This window comes from Ranitomeya variabilis, chromosome 1 (genome assembly GCF_051348905.1).
Source record: "Ranitomeya variabilis isolate aRanVar5 chromosome 1, aRanVar5.hap1, whole genome shotgun sequence".
Taxonomy (NCBI): Eukaryota; Metazoa; Chordata; class Amphibia; order Anura; family Dendrobatidae; genus Ranitomeya; species Ranitomeya variabilis.
The window spans coordinates 1,118,906,856-1,118,924,993 of NC_135232.1; the positions used below are offsets into that span (position 1 = coordinate 1,118,906,856).

At 48.2% G+C, this 18,138-nt stretch overlaps 1 protein-coding gene across 1 annotated transcript; it reads right to left on the reverse strand.

Moving 5' to 3' along the window:
- Positions 1-1,488: 1,488 nt before the first annotated feature.
- CHMP3 (charged multivesicular body protein 3) lies at positions 1,489-17,885 on the reverse strand. Its single transcript, XM_077280242.1, has 6 exons — positions 17,733-17,885; positions 14,386-14,446; positions 7,507-7,686; positions 6,925-7,046; positions 6,197-6,311; positions 1,489-5,144 (listed from the first exon to the last, which is right to left on the reverse strand). Exons 1-6 carry the CDS (start codon positions 17,775-17,777, stop codon positions 5,002-5,004), a joined length of 666 nt encoding a protein of 221 aa, XP_077136357.1. The 5' UTR covers positions 17,778-17,885; the 3' UTR covers positions 1,489-5,001.
- Between the last annotated feature and the right edge of the window lie 253 nt (positions 17,886-18,138).

Genomic DNA, 18,138 nt, shown 5'->3' on the forward strand with positions numbered 1-18,138 from the left:
TATAACCATCAACAAGCTCCTTACACCTCTCAACTGGAAGTTTGGAGCATTCTTCTTTTGCAAACTGCTCCAGGTTTCTCATATTTGAGGGCGTCTTCTCCCACCAGCAACCTTTAGATCTCTCCATAGGCGATCAATGGGATTTAGATCCAGACTCATTGCTGCCACTTCAGAACTCTCCAGAGCTTTGTTTCCATCCCTTTCTGGGGGTTTCTTGAAGTATGTTTGGGGTCATTGTTCCCATGAACTAAGACGCAAACCTAGCTTTCCTGACACTGGCCCCTGTAGCTGGAAGACCCATGACACAATCCCAGCTTTCTGACACTGGGCAACTACATTGTACACAAAATCTTTTAGTAATCTTCAGATTTCACATTTCATGATGCCTTGAAGACAGTCAATGCACCCAGGGCCAGAGGCAGCAAAACAACCTCAAAGCAATTTTTTTAACCTCCACCATATTTGACTGTAGGTACTGTGTCCTTTTCTTTGTAGGCCTCGGGTTTTAAACTTCTTGATTATATTGCGCACTGTGGACAAAGGAATATCAAGATCTCTGGAGATGGACTTGTAACTAGAGATGAGCGAATTTGTTTGGTTCCCTGCTTATTCGGCAAGCTATAGCGCAGAGGGAACCCAGATACATGGAGCGCATCGGCTGATCGGCGCCGCAGCAGCATGTGTCGTGGCTGTGCGACAGTCACAGCACACACATGGAGAGCCGCCCAACACACAGGCTCTCCATGCATGTGTTGTGACAGTGACACAGCCGCGACACCAATCAGCAGGTGCGCTCCATGTATCCGGGTTCCCTCTGCAGCTTATTTGGTAAGCACTATAGCTTCCCGAATAAGTAGGGACCCGAACAAACAACTTTACTTGTAACCTTGAGAGATTGTTGATATTTTTCAACAATTTTGGCTCTCAAGTCCTCAGACATTTCTCTTTCTGTTCTCCATGCTTCGTGCGGCACACAGACACACAATGCACAATAACTTCTCCCCTTTTTATCTGGTTTCAGGTGTGATTTTCATATTGGTCACATCCGTTACTTGCCACAGGTGAGTTTGAACGAGCGTCACATGCTTGAAACAAAAGTTGTTTACCCACAATTTTTTGAAAGGTGCCAAGAATTCTGTCTGGCCCATTTTTAGGGTTTTGTATAACATGATCTCATTGTTTTTGTGTTATTCCAATACACAGAAAGGAAATAAACATGTGCATAACAAAACATGTAATCGCAATAATTTCAAGGGTGCCAACATTTTCAGATGACTAAGTCATCCATTTTTCACACAATTGTGTCCGATTCTGCCTTACAGTCTGTGTGCATTCGGCTCTGCTGTATATGCAGCAGCCTATAGAACATATGTGGTCCCCAGGTGACAAAAGGAGGAACAAAATTAAAGGGGTTGACCACTCCTTCATACATTCCCTATGGAGCTGCTGAGCTCTATGCGAGCGCCAATATAGACAACTAGACAAACATTTTAGAAACTGTCTTTAATAAACTTTCAGTGTCATACAAACAAAAAAGAGAATATATCGATCATTAATAATCTTTATTTTTATATATTTTTCATTCAGGACATAATTTGCGCAGGCTCCCACACCAGTAAAGAAGGAGGGGGATATTTTATTAAAGAAGCGGTCCATCCGGGGATTCGAGAAACATCGTCTAAAAAACAACACAAAAAAAAAAAAAAAAAAAACACACAACCAAAGCGTGTTGTTATTGTTTTGGAAGGAGGCAGCCATGTTTTCCAGACAAAGACAACGGATACGGCATTCAAGAATAAGACTGGTGACTTATTTAATAAAGGGAGGTACAATTATAATAATCCTTTTATATTAGGAATTTTGGTCATGTTTTATAGCTTTACATCCGCCGTCCCTTATCTCCTGATCATCTATTGCAATGGAGATGGTTCTAGACGGTAAGACAGTGGAGCTTGCTTCCCCTCCAACAATCCTGGTGCTCTAGAGGGCTCCATTTCAATGGGCATATCTGGGCTCTAAAGTGACTTCCATTGTTTATGGGATGACAAGAGAAGGCGCTGTTCTCTGCCATCTCCAGTAGACTCGGAAAATGAAGAGAGAGGAGGTGTGGTGGTGCTTCAGAATGGGTCGTCTCAGGATTGGTGGTAGTCCCAGAGATCACTATCCCGCCTAGAACGAGCAGCAAGTTATCGTTAATGTGCATAGGTAATAACTTGCTTTCATAGGCAAAACCCTCTAAGCATATGTGCTCATGAAATCTGCAAAACAACGCTGTTCAGCTTTTTGTTGCTTCTTTTAACCACTTCAGAGCTCAGAAACCACAACGTGGTTAAAAGAAGTGACCTGTTCATTCTTCGGGCGGCCTTGTATGGAAGCTGCCCGCTCGATATATTTGGAAGTACAAGGAAAAGACACCGGTGCAGAAAGTGACAGTAAAACCACCAGAGAAGCAGCTTCAAAAATAAGAAAGCTGGAATTAAGATCATGAAATACCCTGAAGGCCAAATCCTGCCCAGTCCTTAGCACGTAAACCGTAGTGCTCACTAATCCTATAATTTCTTATTCATTTGGCTCAAGCTTAAAGTGTCAGTGTGCTCAGACATAGCGGACAGTAAGTTGTAGTGTTCTGACCAGGACGGGGGGACTATAACGATAGAGTGGGTATGGGAGCAAGATTTATATAGGTTAGAGTTTCTATGCAGTCATCGTAGTGAAACAATTCAGAACAAGGGATTACAAAAGGTTAACATGTTAAGTGGCAAAGGAAAAAAAAAATCCCAATATTCCAGACCACAATACATCCGGGCCATAACCTGGTGCTACAATCAGTGAGAGACTCTTAGAATCACTCACAGTCACCTCGTGCCCATAGAAGTGTATGGGAAGTATTGTCATTTACATTATATAAATGGCCGACGGGTTTATCCCACTGAAGTTGTCTTTAAAGGATTTCCAATTTTTATTAACACTTTACAGATGAATTCTACATGGAAACAAAGATGTCCTTGTCCTGACCACTATGACATAGTATTTGCAAAGATATTTAAAGGAACTGTCCAATACTTTGATATAGCAGATCGATACCCCCACTGAATAGTGGGCATTCCCAGGTACTGTGGCTCAGCTCCCATTCACTTTGACAGGAGCTGAGCGTCAGTAAAACCACGCAACGTACGGATCTGTGCTGTTCACCTCCATCCGGAGGCGTCAGATCCCCAACACCAGTCACATACTAACGACCGAATAAACTGGAAAGTTATTGGTTACCGACAGGAGGCGGAGATCTTGGGAACGGTGAAGAATTAATTATTGGCATTTTTAGAAAACTTTGCATTTTACAATGTATAGATGTAAATTTGCTAAAAAAAACAAGAAAAGAAAAAAAAAAAAAAACAACAACATTTTTTTAGCATAAATGGATCCTAGACAGTTTGGAGTGTGTAATACATGATGATATTTCCAATCCGGTTAGATATAAAGTAGATAAAAGGCAAATTCTAGTAGCTGGACATATCTGCCGTCTCATGTGTCGACAGGGGTGACACATACCCACGTGTGTGTCGTACAGGTCCTTCCTGTGCTACAAAAATCAAAAGAGCATCATCCAAGACATCGGATCAAGAAAGTAAAATATAGATTATATAAAGAAACCGTTATATACTTATTTAGCAGATGCAAACTCCGCCGATCGCACCCAGGGTCACGGTATATCCAGCCACAGAAAGGCGAGACGAGCGCATGGCGGACAGCGAGAGAGACGAGCGCATGGCGGACAGCGAGAGAGACGAGCGCATGGCGGACAGCGAGAGAGACGAGCGCATGGCGGACAGCGAGAGAGACGAGCGCATGGCGGACAGCGAGAGAGACGAGCGCATGGCGGACAGCGAGAGAGACGAGCGCATGGCGGACAGCGAGAGAGACGAGCGCATGGCGGACAGCGAGAGAGACGAGCGCATGGCGGACAGCGAGAGAGACGAGCGCATGGCGGACAGCGAGAGAGACGAGCGCATGGCGGACAGCGAGAGAGACGAGCGCATGGCGGACAGCGAGAGAGACGAGCGCATGGCGGACAGCGAGAGAGACGAGCGCATGGCGGACAGCGAGAGAGACGAGCGCATGGCGGACAGCGAGAGAGACGAGCGCATGGCGGACAGCGAGAGAGACGAGCGCATGGCGGACAGCGAGAGAGACGAGCTCATGGCGGACAGCGAGAGAGACGAGCGCATGGCGGACAGCGAGAGAGACGAGCGCATGGCGGACAGCGAGAGAGACGAGCGCATGGCGGACAGCGAGAGAGACGAGCGCATGGCGGACAGCGAGAGAGACGAGCGCATGGCGGACAGCGAGAGAGACGAGCGCATGGCGGACAGCGAGAGAGACGAGCGCATGGCGGACAGCGAGAGAGACGAGCGCATGGCGGACAGCGAAAGAGACGAGCGCATGGCGGACAGCGAGAGAGACGAGCGCATGGCGGACAGCGAGAGAGACGAGCGCATGGCGGACAGCGAGAGAGACGAGCGCATGGCGGACAGCGAGAGAGACGAGCGCATGGCGGACAGCGAGAGAGACGAGCGCATGGCGGACAGCGAGAGAGACGAGCGCATGGCGGACAGCGAGAGAGACGAGCGCATGGCGGACAGCGAGAGAGACGAGCGCATGGCGGACAGCGAGAGAGACGAGCGCATGGCAGACAGCGAGATGGGCGCATGGCAGACAGCGAGAGACGAGCGCATGGCGGACAGAGAGACGGGCGCATGGCGGACAGAGAGACGGGCGCATGGCGGACAGCGAGAGACGTCTGCAGTCATCTCCGCTGTGTGCCTTCTTAAAGGGCTAGAGTACTGTGAACCAGAGGATAACAAACAGCAGCAAGAGTCTGCCACCATTAATAAGCCGCAGATAGATTTATATAGTAAATATATATATAAATATATAACCCAAAATACTTTCACAAAGGAAAGTTACAAGTAAAATAAAGAAGAGAGTCTATACAGTGCATCATTAGCTCCGGAGGGCAGCGAGCCGCGACTGCATGGCTTCCAAGTCCTCCTCCTCTTCCTCGGATACAGCGGCAGCTGTGGCTCCATCCTCGATGGCCTCCGGTAAGGCATCTGTGACTTTGCTGGGAGCTTTGCCCAAGGCCCCTGGAAAACACGGAAACTATGGTAAAATCAAAATGAAAATAAAATTTTAACAATAGACCTTCTGCTTGAATACAGGCAGTTGTTAGGGCGTTCTGGGCAGACAGCCCTGGGGATCTTCACAAACTACAAAATGATTATACCTATGCAACTCGTTTCCTTTAGTTAATAAAATTGCTGCAGGCTGCAATCTCCTTTCATTTTCAGACCATCCAGTTTTGCAGCCTGGTTCAACTTTTTACTTTTGGGATTGTCCCTCAGAGTAATACAGGCTGGATGCGAGTTCTGTATCAGCACAGCTTCTATCCTGCACTTATTTAATCTTCATGTGTTTTCTTCCTAATATAAAGCCTATTTTCTCTGCCATTTAAGACTGTACATGCTTTCCCTCATCTCCATCCTACGGAGACCTGTGTATAAAAGGGAACATTGTCAGACGATACATGCTGCCCAAACTGCGTGCAGCATGCAGTGCAGCCTAGCTGAAAGATTGTAGTCAGGTGTATTAATTTGGGAAATGCATCGGGATTTCAGAGAAGATATACTTTGAGGATCCGGCTTGAGGACCATAGCCGTAAAAGAGAATACACCGACAGCACTGCAGATGATTGACAGGTCTCTTCTTATGTACACGCAAAGCGGAGACCCGTCAATCACCTGCAGCAGCGCTGGATGGCACTACACTATAGTCTAGTCTCTGGCCGGATCTTCTCCTAAGCCCATTTTTCTTTGTAACACGGGAATGTTTCAGAGAATGATATACCTGGCTGCCATCGTGTATGGGTCGTGTTTGGGCAGCAAGAATCGCCTGACAGGTTTCCTTTTATTAAATTTAAATAAAAATTGCAAAGTTATTTGTTTTTAAAACCATTTTGCATTTTTTTAACCAATTTATGATGCAAAAACTCCTATAAATAACAATGGCCCAGGACGCATCCTTATCTTTAATGCCTCATTTTAAAAAAACGGAAAACCCCTGAACAGTGAAGAGGTGAGCAAAGCCGGTGCTGCGAGCTCTCACTGCATATCTTATAGGGCTGAATTTATTTCCTTACCTGCCGTGATTTCGAAAAGGATCTTATCTACTTCTCGCTCTGCTTCTTCCTCCATTTCGTCTTGGTCCTCCATTCCCTCAAATGTGTCTTCTAGCATCTCTTCTATAATGCCAGCCTGGGGGAAAATAAGGCTGCATTCTATTATATGGCGAAGGGAAAAAAATGACGGGAACCGAGCCGCACGGGAAACTAATCGGACAGGCGGGTCCCCGGCAGCTTTTCCCTGCCCATTTTCCTGGAGTGACAGGTCTCTCCCTATATATACACACAGGGAAAGTCCTGTCAATCACGGGCTGGGGCGGGTAAGAAGCTGCCAGGGACCTGCCTGTCTGACTCGTCTCCTGTAAGGCTTGATCCCAGGCAAAATGGCTGAACACCTTACACCATCTTTTAAGGTGGAAACTGCACATAGTTCTGCAGATCTGGGATTAGAAATATAATGTCGAGCGTTGGTTTTCAGCTGCGGATTTTGTTTAGTCCTGAGTATATGGAAGGAAGAGACGGTAATTAACCGTCTCTGCCTTCTCAATGGGAAGTCCGGATGTGCCTGACAGCCAGCTTCCCACTCACACAGCCGCGGACTGCCCGGATGTTTCATCATCTATTGGCGGGCAGGAGGTAGTAAACATCCAACATTTGACAGGCTGGATAATTACTTGCTGGTAAATATGTTATGTACATGGCCGGCTGGTAATCTGGTATCCATTTCTGACTTTCTGTACATTTACCTTCATCATTTCTTTGGAAAGATCCCTCATGGTGGCCTGGATCTCTGGAATCTTCACCAGATTCTGCATGGCTTTCATGACCTCTGTGCTTTTCTGTAAGGAGCCGGAAACTCTGAGTACAGCTGGAGGGACACAATAAAGCAAGAAATTAATAATTATGTCCTGCTGCATGCAGCATAGCGACTGTCAGACATAAGGACAAGCGGTTTCTTGCAATCTTGAGGGTTTATCCAAGGGATAACTTTCTCATCACTGGGACCCCCAGCAATCCCAAGATCGTGGTGTTTGCAAGGAGGCTCCTTTTTGTCCGCCCAGAGGCCCTTATGGGACATGATCAGTCGCTAGGGCACCCAGGGTCCTTGCAGAAAGAAAAAAAAATGGCACCCACATCTGCTATTAGCAGTCTCTGCCTAGAAGGCCTCCATGAAAAATGCTATACGGCACCAAACTCGATGCACGAGAAGAAATATAAGTTACATAACTCTTTCTTTATCAGGTCTACGGGGGACATGTAGGCCGGGACTATGTAGCTGTTTTTGGTAATCCCATGCCGCAGGCTCATTAGATGTGACGTTCCCTTACCCAGCTGGTTCTTCATGCTCATCAGCACGGAGTTCATGTGAGCCTTGGATGCATACAGCTTATTCACGGCCCGCTTGGACTGCACCACCTCCTTGGCCAATATCACACAAGCCTCCCGGTTGCCTTTCTTCGCCGTGTCCTTTATGGATCGTTTCACCTTTTCTTGCTCTCTCTGAATATCTAAAATAGATGCAGAAACATAAATCCCCACAAAAAATAAAAGAAACAAAAACAAACACACAAGTAATACTCCATATAATCAGGGTCTGGGTTCAGGACATATCAGCCCGCACAGGAGCTGCGGACACTAAACCAAAATTTTTAATTCCCCCCTCCCCGCCTTCGCGAGTTGTAACTTCTATTTTCCCCATCACCATATGGGGTCTTGTTTTTCTATTTTGTGTGGAGACCGCCCAAAACAAAACGATTTCCACCCGGCACTCGGGACCGGAGTGTGCGGTGGCATGTATTTCATTCAGATGTGGACAAAGTTTGCGCTGACACTGATGCACCCTGGGTCTGCAGGACAACTGGAACTTCTTTGGAACTTGATTGGGGTTGATGAACCACCAACCTTTCATCAATTTTTCTCTGCCGTCCTTGTTCAGGGAGATCATCTACAGTGCCATGGGTTGTTATCTTATTATGTTACGCATAGTGGACAAAGGAACATCAAAATCTCTGGAGATGGACCTGTAACCTTGAGATTGTTTATACACAATGCAAAGATTGAGTCAACGTCTCCCCTTTACACACAAATGAAATAAAGATGTGTATAATAAATGTGTAATTGCAATAATTTTTTGGGAGAAATATAGGGATTTTTGTGTACTCACCGTAAAATCCTTTTCTCCAAGCCACTCATTGGGGGACACAGGACCGTGGGTGTATGCTGCTGCCACTAGGAGGCTGACACTAAGTAAATACAAAAAAGAGTTAACAACTCCTCTGTAGTATACACCGCCCACTGGCTCCGAATAATACCAGCTCGTAGCAAAGCAGTAGGAGATTAACAAGGTTTAACCGTAGAAACAACATGTCAGAGACTAAAAACTTATCATAGGCAACAAGCCAAAACAAGGGTGGGTGCTGTGTCCCCCAATGAGTGGCTCGGAGAAAAGGATTTTACGGTGAGTACACAAAAATTCCTATTTCTCCATCGCCACATTGGGGGACACAGGACCGTGGGACATCCAAAAGCAGTCCCTGGGTGGGAAATAACAACCCAACAGTGTAAACTTATGGCACCTGCTGTCTACAGGTGCGCTACCACCGCCTGCAGAATACGCCTACCCAGGCTTGCATCTGAAGATGCCCGAGTATGGACATTGTAATGCTTAGAAAAGGTGTGCAGGCTAGACCAGGTCGCAGCTTTGCAAACCTGCTCTGCAGACGCTTGATTCCGAATGGCCCAGGAAGCACCCACCGACCGAGTGGAGTGTGCCCTGAGGCCCGCAGAGATAGGCTTGCCTCTAACGCAGTAAGCCTTTTGAATAGTCGACCGAATCCATCTGGCGATTGTCGACTTTGAAGCGGCCAGTCCCTTCCGGTGTCCTGCCGGGAGCACGAACAGAGCATCCGTCTGTCGAAAAGATGCCGTCCTGGACACGTACTTCCTGAGAGCTCTTACAAGATCCAAGGAGTGAAGAGCCTTCTCCACGCAGTGCGCTGGAGTAGGGCAAAGGGACGGAAGTACGATATCCTCATTGAGGTGGAAAGAAGACACCACCTTTGGGAGGAAAGTAGGGGACGGTCTGAGGACCACCTTGTCCCGATGGAACGTAAGGAACGGCGTCCGGCAGGAAAGAGCAGCCAGCTCCGAGACTCGTCTAATCAAGGTAATAGCAACAAGAAAGGCCACCTTCCAAGAAAGGAGAGGTAGAGAGGTGTCTTGTAACGGCTCGAAAGGAGATTCCTGCAAGACGCCTAGGACCAGATTAAGGTCCCAAGCCTCTAGAGGAGCTTTGTAGGGAGGCACCATGTGAAAGACTCCCTGAAAGAACGTTCTGACCTGAGGTTTGGAAGCGATTTTACGTTGAAAAAGGACCGACAAGGTCGAGACCTGCCCTTTAAGGGAACTCGACGAAAGCCCCGAGTCCAGACCGGATTAGAGGAAATCCAGGATGGTAGGGATGTTTAAGACCATCAGAGGGCGACCTCTGCTTCTGCACCAATCAAAGAAGATCCTCCAGGTCCAATGGTAGATGCGCGATGATACTGGCTTTCAGGCATTGATCAAGGTGGAAACTACCTCACGGGAAAAACCTGCTTGAGTCAAAACCCAAGCCGTCAAACACAGTGCCCCTGAGTTCTGGTGGTAGATCGGGCCCTGAGAAAGTAGATCTGGACTATCTGGTAGGCGCCAAGGAACATCTGCGATGAGCTGGACCAGCTCTGCATACCACGCCCGACGAGGCCAATCCGGGGCGATGAGGATTACCGGGACACCCTCTGCCCTGATCTTCCTGATGACTCTGGGGAGCAGGGGCGGAAAGAGGTAAGGAAGGTGAAACTGAGTCCAGGGAAGGACTAGCGCGTCTGCTCCGATCGCTCTGGGATGCTGGGACCGGGCCACAAACTGAGGTACCTTGGCATTGAACCAGGAAGCCATCAAGTCTACATCCGGAGTACCCCAACGGAGACAGATTTGTTGGAATACGTCCTGATGGAGAGACCACTCTCCTGAGGCGAGGCCCTGCCTGCTGAGGAAGTCCGTGGCCCAGTTTTCCACTCCGGGAATATGGACGGCCGATATGACCGAGTGGTTGTGTTCGGCCCAGCGAAGGATGTGTTCTACCTCGCGCATTGCAGCTCTGCTGCAGGTGCCCCCCTGATGATTTATATAAGCCACAACCGTGGCATTGTCAGACTGGATACGGATGGGGCGACCTGCAAGGAGATGACTTGTGACGAGTCCAGGTTCCCTGCGCAGTGTGATGGCGAAAAACCGCTCCCCAGCCTAGGAGGCTGGCGTCGGTGGTGACTACCAGCCAATGGACCGGGAGGAAGGACCTCCCTTGGAGAAGAGAGGATTGGAGCATCCACCATTGGAGTGTCTGCCTGACCCGAGGGGATTGGGGACACAGTTTGTCGAGAGAAAATGGACTCCCGTCCCATGCGTCCAGAAGAGCGTGCTGGAGAGGGCAGAGGTGTAGTTGCGCAAACGGAATAAGAAAGAAAAAAAAAAAAAAAAAAAATAAATGAAAGCAGCTCACCTGCTAGGCATGTGCTGTGGGGAAGCTCGGATACAGTGCAGTCATCACGTAAATAGAGCAAAACAAGAAGAAAATCCAGCTTCCAAAAATAATCCAATTTATTTAAAATGCAAAGTCCAAAAAACGTGGTGAACAAGAGGGTGAGTAGCAGCAGGCTACGCGTTTCGAACAGTGTGTTCTTTTTCAAACACACTGTTCGAAACGCGTAGCCTGCTGCTACTCTCTTGTTCACCACGTTTTTTTGGACTTTGCATTTTACTCTCAATAAATTGGATTATTTTTGGAAGCTGGATTTTTTCTTGTTTTGCGCAAAAGGAATCGCTTCCATTGCGGCCACCATTTTTCCAAGAATCCTCATGCCGAAGCGGATGGAGCAGGGGGACGGCCGAAGAAGCTTCCAGACCCCTTGTTGAAGAGCCAGGACCTTGTCCCGAGGAAGAAGCACCAACCCTAGGGAGGTGTCCAGGGTCATGCCCAGGAAGGAAATCCGTTGAGTTGGAAGAAGGGATGACTTCTTTAAATTGATCAACCAGCCCAGCCGAGAGAGTATCCAAGGAGATGCGGACGCACTCCTCGCAGGCTCGAAGGATGGGCCTTTGACCAGTAAGTCGTCTAGATAGGGAAGAACAATCTATTTTGTAACCAGAGGACACCAGATCCCTGACCCATTCCTCGTGAACGACAGCGAGCCAGGCATGACGAAACAAGAGAAGGCATCCGCCTACTTTGCTGGTGTCGTCCGGGCGGGATTGTGAGTCATTTGGAAGAAGATGATTGGGGTCTGGATCCCCTGGACCTAGATTGTGTGGAGCGGCCCCTCCAGGACTGGTTGGGCCTGTAAGAAGCCTGAGGGCTTTTGTCTCTGGCGGCACGGCGCCCCGATGCAGGGGAACTGACTGAGGAATGCCATGAGTAGGACCCAGGAAAGGGCCGAAAACGGGCCTGAGGCTGACGTCGGAACGGTTGTCTGAATCTCTGCTGGGGAACGGAAGTACTTTTACCCCCCGTAGCATCGGAAATCAGTTTGTCCAGTTTTTCTCCAAAGAGACGGCCACTGAGATAAGGCAGGGACGTGAGCGACTTTTTAGATACGAAGTCCGCTTGCCAGGTCCTCAGGCATAGCGCTCTCCTAATTGCCACAGCGTTAGCAGCCGTAAGTGCAGAACAGTTAGCCGCGTCCAGGGAAGCGTTTACTAAGTAAAGAGAGTCTGCCCAAAAGGCCACGGCTTTGGCTACCCAGGTAGCCGCGAACGAGGGGAAGAGTGCCGAGCCTGAAGCCTCAAAGATTGAGCGGTCGAGGCTGTCAACTAGGCGGTCCGTGGGATCTTTGATAGAAGATCCGCCCGGCACTGATAGGACAGTTTTAGAGGACAAACGTGAGACAGGAGGATCCACGGGGGGGGGGGGGGGGGGGGGGAAATTCTGTCCATTGTTTGCGGAGATCAGAAGAAAAAGGATATTTGGACTCCAGAGATCTCTTGCCTTGAAAGCGTTCGTCTGGACCCTCCCTATGTCGCTGGACTATGTCCTGGAACTCCGGGTGATTGGAAAACACCCTATAAGTGCGTTTGGTCCTTTTGAAGGACACCGAATTATCCGTATTGGAGGCCGCTGGTTCCTCATCAACCTGAAGGGACTGGTTGACGGCCTCAAGGAGACTATCTATAGTGCTCTGAACCTGGAGACTCCAGATCTAGAGGCCCATCGGACTCAGGATCAGCGTCCTGGTCGGAAGAGGTGCCTGGGGAGCAAGAGCGGGAAGCGGAGCTGCCAGACGCTGAGGCACCAGAGGGCCTGGGGGACGAGCTACGGGTGCGCTTCCTAGATGGCCACTTGTGCTTAGAGTGAGAGCGGCCCCTGCCTGCTGAAGATTCCGCAGCTTTAGGGGAATCCTCCTGAATAGGCGGATTAGTGGTCCTGCTCCTGGTGGGATCCTGGAGGGACTCAATGGCCTTAGTCAAAGAAGCCATAGACTGCGATAGTGACAAAGCCCACTATGGGCGACTGGTCACCGCGGGCTCGATTGCGGCGGGGGGCTCCTGAGCGCTTTTAGGGTCACAAGCATTACAGAGCAGGGTAGTATGCCCGCTTGGTAGCGCAGCCTGACAGGAGGTGCAAGTATACACTGTATGCGTTTTTGCAGACTTTTTGTGCTTAGGCAGAGACATGTTGTCTGTTAACCTCCGTGCAGGCTGTGCAGCTAGTAAAGCAGAGCACTGTGCGGCTAGTAAAGCGAAGCACTGTGCAGCTAGTAAAAAACGGAGCACTGAGCAGAAAAAGGGGAGCCCTTAAAGCGGAGACTGCGGAAGGAAGGGAGCTGTGTCAGCGCGCAGCGCACGTACTCAGGTCCTGTGTCCAGAAGCCGCACTGAGACCGGTGAGGAGAAGTGGCGTTGAGGCCCCCTGTTGTGGCAAGATGGCCGCCGAGAAGTGGCAGTGTGCGAGAAGCGCTGAAGCGGTGGGCGGGGCCTCACGCGTGACTCGCGCTGTGGGCGGATCTTGGCCTAGCAGAGCCAGAAGCCGGGGGCTAAATTAGCGGTGCCCGGCCGCAAGATGCGGCCGAGCCCGCGGTGCGCTCGGGAGCCCCCCTTACCCCAGAAGACTCACCGCTTGTGGATCCTCTTCAGGCAAGGTGAGGGTCGATGCAGTCCACCTCAATCCAGCGCCCTCTTGATGAGGGGCTGGAGAGGGACTGGGAAGCTCCTTGCAGAAACGCTATACCTTTAGTGGTTGAACAGAGGGAGGGCGGCCGGACAGTACTGTGGGCAGGTGGCCTCTGTGTATCCTAAGGGTTCGCTCCCCTAGGATTTCACAGAGCAAGTCCACGGCCGAGCATCCCACGTCGCAGGAAAGGCAACGGGGAGTAAACTCGCCGTGCTTGCCTGTTGGTGTTTCGGGGGAGATCGGACCCCTTAAAAGGGTCCGTCGCCCCCTTCATCCTCTTGCGCAAAGAAAAATAAAAAGGGTAAGAACGTCTGGAAAGAAACAGATGCAGTGTGCCTCCTACAGACACTAAGCAAGAACTGGTATTATTCGGAGCCAGTGGGCGGTGTATACTGCAGAGGAGTTAACCCTTTTTTGTATTTACTTAGTGTCAGCCTCCTAGTGGCAGCAGCATACACCCACAGTCCTGTGTCCCCCAATGTGGCGATAGAGAAATTTAATTTTCAGGAATAATTTCAAAAGGTGCCATGATTGTATATTATGTATATGCACAATTAACAGGTACGGTATATAGGAGAGTCACCAGTGTGCCCTTTCCTTCAGATTCTTTATGATACTGATGCCTCTGGCTCCTGCCGTGCATCCAGCGTTTCCTGTGAGGATAGTGATGGCTGTATATTATGTATATGCACAATTAACAGGTATGGTATATAGGAGAGTCACCAGTGTGCCCTTTCCTTCCGATTCCTTATGTTACTGATGACTCCGGCTCCTGCCATGCATCCAGCATTGCCTGTGAGGCTATATTCACACCTCGACTTCAGAGAAACCAGATACACAGAGCTGAGACAAGCTTCTATTTATAGGGGCCCACGCCCGAGTCACAAGGCCCAGCGCCTGGACCCATGAGTGCAGGGGTAGGGCTGCTATAACATAGGGAGGGAGAGAAGACTGAGAAAAAAAAAATCAATACTAAACAAAATTAAGCAAATATAACCAACCTCTTATTTGTCTGTCTAACACTCGCATTTCCTTGCGGATTTTCAGCGACCATTCATTCACCTAATGAGGAAAGACAATCATCAAGAAATGACTAATATGGAAAGCTGCGAACACTTTGCCCATCAGGCCTTTTTTTTTTTTTTTTTTTTTTTAAAGTCAGCCTTGCCTGTGGCTGCTAGATTTGAGCAAGAAGATACGCTGGACCCTGGTCCATCGGCAACTGCAGTGGTCCGGAGCCCCCACCGAGATGTAGTCATCCCCAGCTTTTCTTCTGATCAGTAAATCCAGCACTAATCAGAAGTGGTGCTGGGGTTGGAGGAGGCGCTCATGGCTCTGGTCGGCTGATCACGGACTACCAGAGTGGCCCAGCCAGGACCAGGGTCCTACGAACCCTACTTGCTCAATTCTAGTGTCATTATTTGAACCAAATTTATCAAAGTTTTGTACGAAGTTTGAAAACTTTTGTACATTTTTAAATTCCAGATTCCTGTCTAGAAAAGATTTGCCACTTTTTTTTATCAAACTGGAGACAGTTTGGCTTTAAGGGGTATTCCTAGAATCAAAAGTTTTCCTTTAATTTAATTGCTTGGGTCCCAAAGTGGGGGTTACGGGTCCCAGGACCCATCCTCTGCAGTGTCGAGATGAGTGATGTCCTCGGCTACTTTCAGTGTGTCCCATAGAGTATGAACACACAATCTCTGCTCCATCTAAGATGGAGGTCAGCTAAGTTCAGTTCCCGAGATCTCAGAGGTCGGACCACCAGCTATTCCCCATGATGTTGGATGTCATAGAAAATATTAAGATTCACAACACAGCTCCAGGGAGGGGGCATTCACCCCCCCCCCTCTTCTGTCACAGAATTTCCAGTAGGAAAAAGAGCTGACAATCTAAACCTCTTTTAGTAGTTGAAATACACAATTTAAAATAGGGGAAATTATGTATAACCAGGACGTGACAGAACAAAAATTCTTAAGAAGTCCAGACTCCCTGGTGGGGACAGGTAATTAGGACAGGATACCTATTGTAATGACGTTTGGCGTTTGTTTAATTAGAAGAGGGGCAATAGGCTCCTGTCCAGAATGAGCTGTTATGATGAAAGAACTTCCCCAGACTTTGTGTCTCCGACGGGAAGTTATGAATATTGGGATTTATATTGACCCGATATTTATTAAATAGATTTTCGGCATCATAGTGAGAGTACGGAAGTTACGCACTCACTCACTTCGCCGTGGGTTTGCTAGAATCCCTCCAATTAAATAACAGTCTGATAGATGGGTGTAAACCAGGTGATATTTGGTGCTTTCGTAAAGATAAAATCATGATAAAAAATATGATGCCAATGTTTAGGGCCTGCGACCCTAAGAAGCAAAGATAGTGTATTTAGGGAATCTCAATTTTCTGAAACTCAAGCCACTTCCCATGACCAGCCCTGTTAGGAGTCATCAAGAGAAGGTGTGTGGGTGTAACTTAGGAGCGCATAAAAGGCAAATGCCAAATTATTGGACGTGGTCAGTACATGGAGGCACAGTTCACTGTGGGTGCTGTCCGGCTTCCTGGAGTGCCTTCCTCCAAAAATCTGAAGCCACGGCTGTGATGACAGGTTTAGTTACTTTCGTCTGTTTATCCTCTTTACTTTTATGTAATTGTACATGCTGTATTGTCTCGTCCCATTTGTAAAATCTTTTATACTTTTTTTTTTTTTTTTTTATAAACACTGCCTGTCGTTTTGGATTAAATATAAAATGTCAAAGTTCTATTCCTTTTGTTCTGTAACCCACACCCCAAAGCCATACGCAACCTGTCAGGTGTCCAGTCAGCCTGTATAAACAACCAGTGCAGGCAGGGAGTACTTCTTGGGTTATCGTGGAGTTAGTAGTGATGATACCGGGGTATACTGTGTATACACCATGCGTTGGAATCGGAGGTGTATATACAATATGCTCACTGTTAGTTCTCCCATAACCGGCCTGTTAGTGGTAACAGTTGCAGCCTTGTCCGTTAATCATTGGCCAATTCTGTAATTGTCCTAACGATAGGGGGCAGCATAGACAAAAAGATAACAGCGCGGTGAGTAGCCTGACCACCCCGGGTTGTGATCTTTGACATGGACAATTTGAGTCTAGAAATAGCAATTTAAAGGAGCTGTCCACTACTAGGACAATCCCTTCTCAATCCTCACACTTGGCCCTAATAAAATAAAAAAAACCTTCTACTCACCTCCTGTGGCGGCGCCGTTACCCCTGGGGTCGGCACTCCCGGTCCCGGGGCTCCCATGTGGTTGTATGACAAATGGGGCCCGATGCCAAAACAGCGCTGGCGTCACTGTCCCCGCTTTTGGACAAATCGAACATGAAGAGGAAGACCGGGCTGCAGTTGATCCCTGACTTACTCTTCATGTTCAAGCTGTCAGAAGGCGGAGGCATTGACGACTGCGCTGACTGGGCAACAGGCTCACAACAACCGCAAGGGAACTCCAGGACCGCGAGTGCTGACACAGAAGGAACGGCCGATGGCACGGGAGGGGAGTATACGTTTTTTATTTTATCAAGCGTTGGGAATGAGAAGGGGTTATCCTAGTAGTGAACAACCCCTTTAAGGTCTTGCTGAAACATCAGTGTACTGTGTTTTAACATTGTTATAAGTAGGAGAGGGTTTGCGATTATTTTTTTTTTTTTTTTTTTTTTTTTTAGATTTTTGCATAAAACTGATATACAAAGCCCCTGATAAATCCCAGCTATAGATTAAACAGGAGGACAGTCACGTGGACGTCTCTGGGCTGCTGCCCCGTTTTCCTACTGAAAACCACTTGTCAATCATGCAGGGAAGGGCCAGAGAATGGGGACCCCGGACACACACTTTTTACATTTTCCTCTAGTCTTCATGAGTGAAAAAAAAAAAAAACCTCCATATAAACAGCAAAGTGGATTTGACATAGAACCCCCTCCCCCACGATTTTACCAAGTATTTTTAGGAAGATTTTGGATCCAAAAACCCTTCTGTGTGAACATCAAGTCTCAGAATAATAAAAAAAAGCAACAATGAGGGAGCCCGTCCCTTTAATTAACCAGAGATAAGAGATAATAAAAGCACTGCTCACGTTACCATCCTGGTAAGCAGCCATGAACTGCTATTCTTATGTTTTATCATCCGTATAGGGTGGGGACATCCCTTTAAGGTGTATATATCACTTTAAGGTGCAGATATAAACCTCTCCTATCTATAGGAGTAATGTGTGTGTATATAGTGGAGGCACAGCCGGATACACAGAAACACACAGCAGTCACTACACAGCAGCCCATGTAATAACACACTGTGACCCCCTCCATAAGTCCCCGTCCCGACTCACCAGGTCCTTGGGCGGCCTATCCTGCGTTTTCCCGAACAGCCCCATGTCTATGTACCCGAACACCCCAACACAGAGTCTCCGCACAGCGCTTCCGGTGTCACTATACTTCCGTCTTCCGCCCTTAACGTCAAAACCTTCCTACGACTTCCGCCCTCATCTTACGACAGATGTGACGTCATACGCTCAGGCGGCTGACGTGCGCGCACCAGTTGCCTCTTTTTTCTATCTCTGCGCACTAGTGTTTTTTGTTAATTTGTATTCATGTAGCTTTATTGTCAACACACAAAAGGAAATAATGAGGAAGGAGAAGGAGAAAGGACAAACTTAATCCCGGACAGTGAGTGTCAGGATGAGTCTGCGGAGTTCAAACTGAGATGCAAAGGGTTAATCGTGCTGCTTAACCCCT

Excerpts from the sequence above, each read along its gene's own strand:
- CHMP3 (XM_077280242.1), bottom strand. The coding sequence starts at position 17,777 with ATGGGGCTGTTCGGGAAAACGCAGGATAGGCCGCCCAAGGACCTG. Across the intron at positions 14,447-17,732 it reads ATAGGCCGCCCAAGGACCTG|GTGAATGAATGGTCGCTGAA; the intron begins GTGAGTCGGGAC and ends TTTCCTCATTAG. Across the intron at positions 6,312-6,924 it reads TTTCCAAAGAAATGATGAAG|GCTGGCATTATAGAAGAGAT; the intron begins GTAAATGTACAG and ends ATTTTCCCCCAG.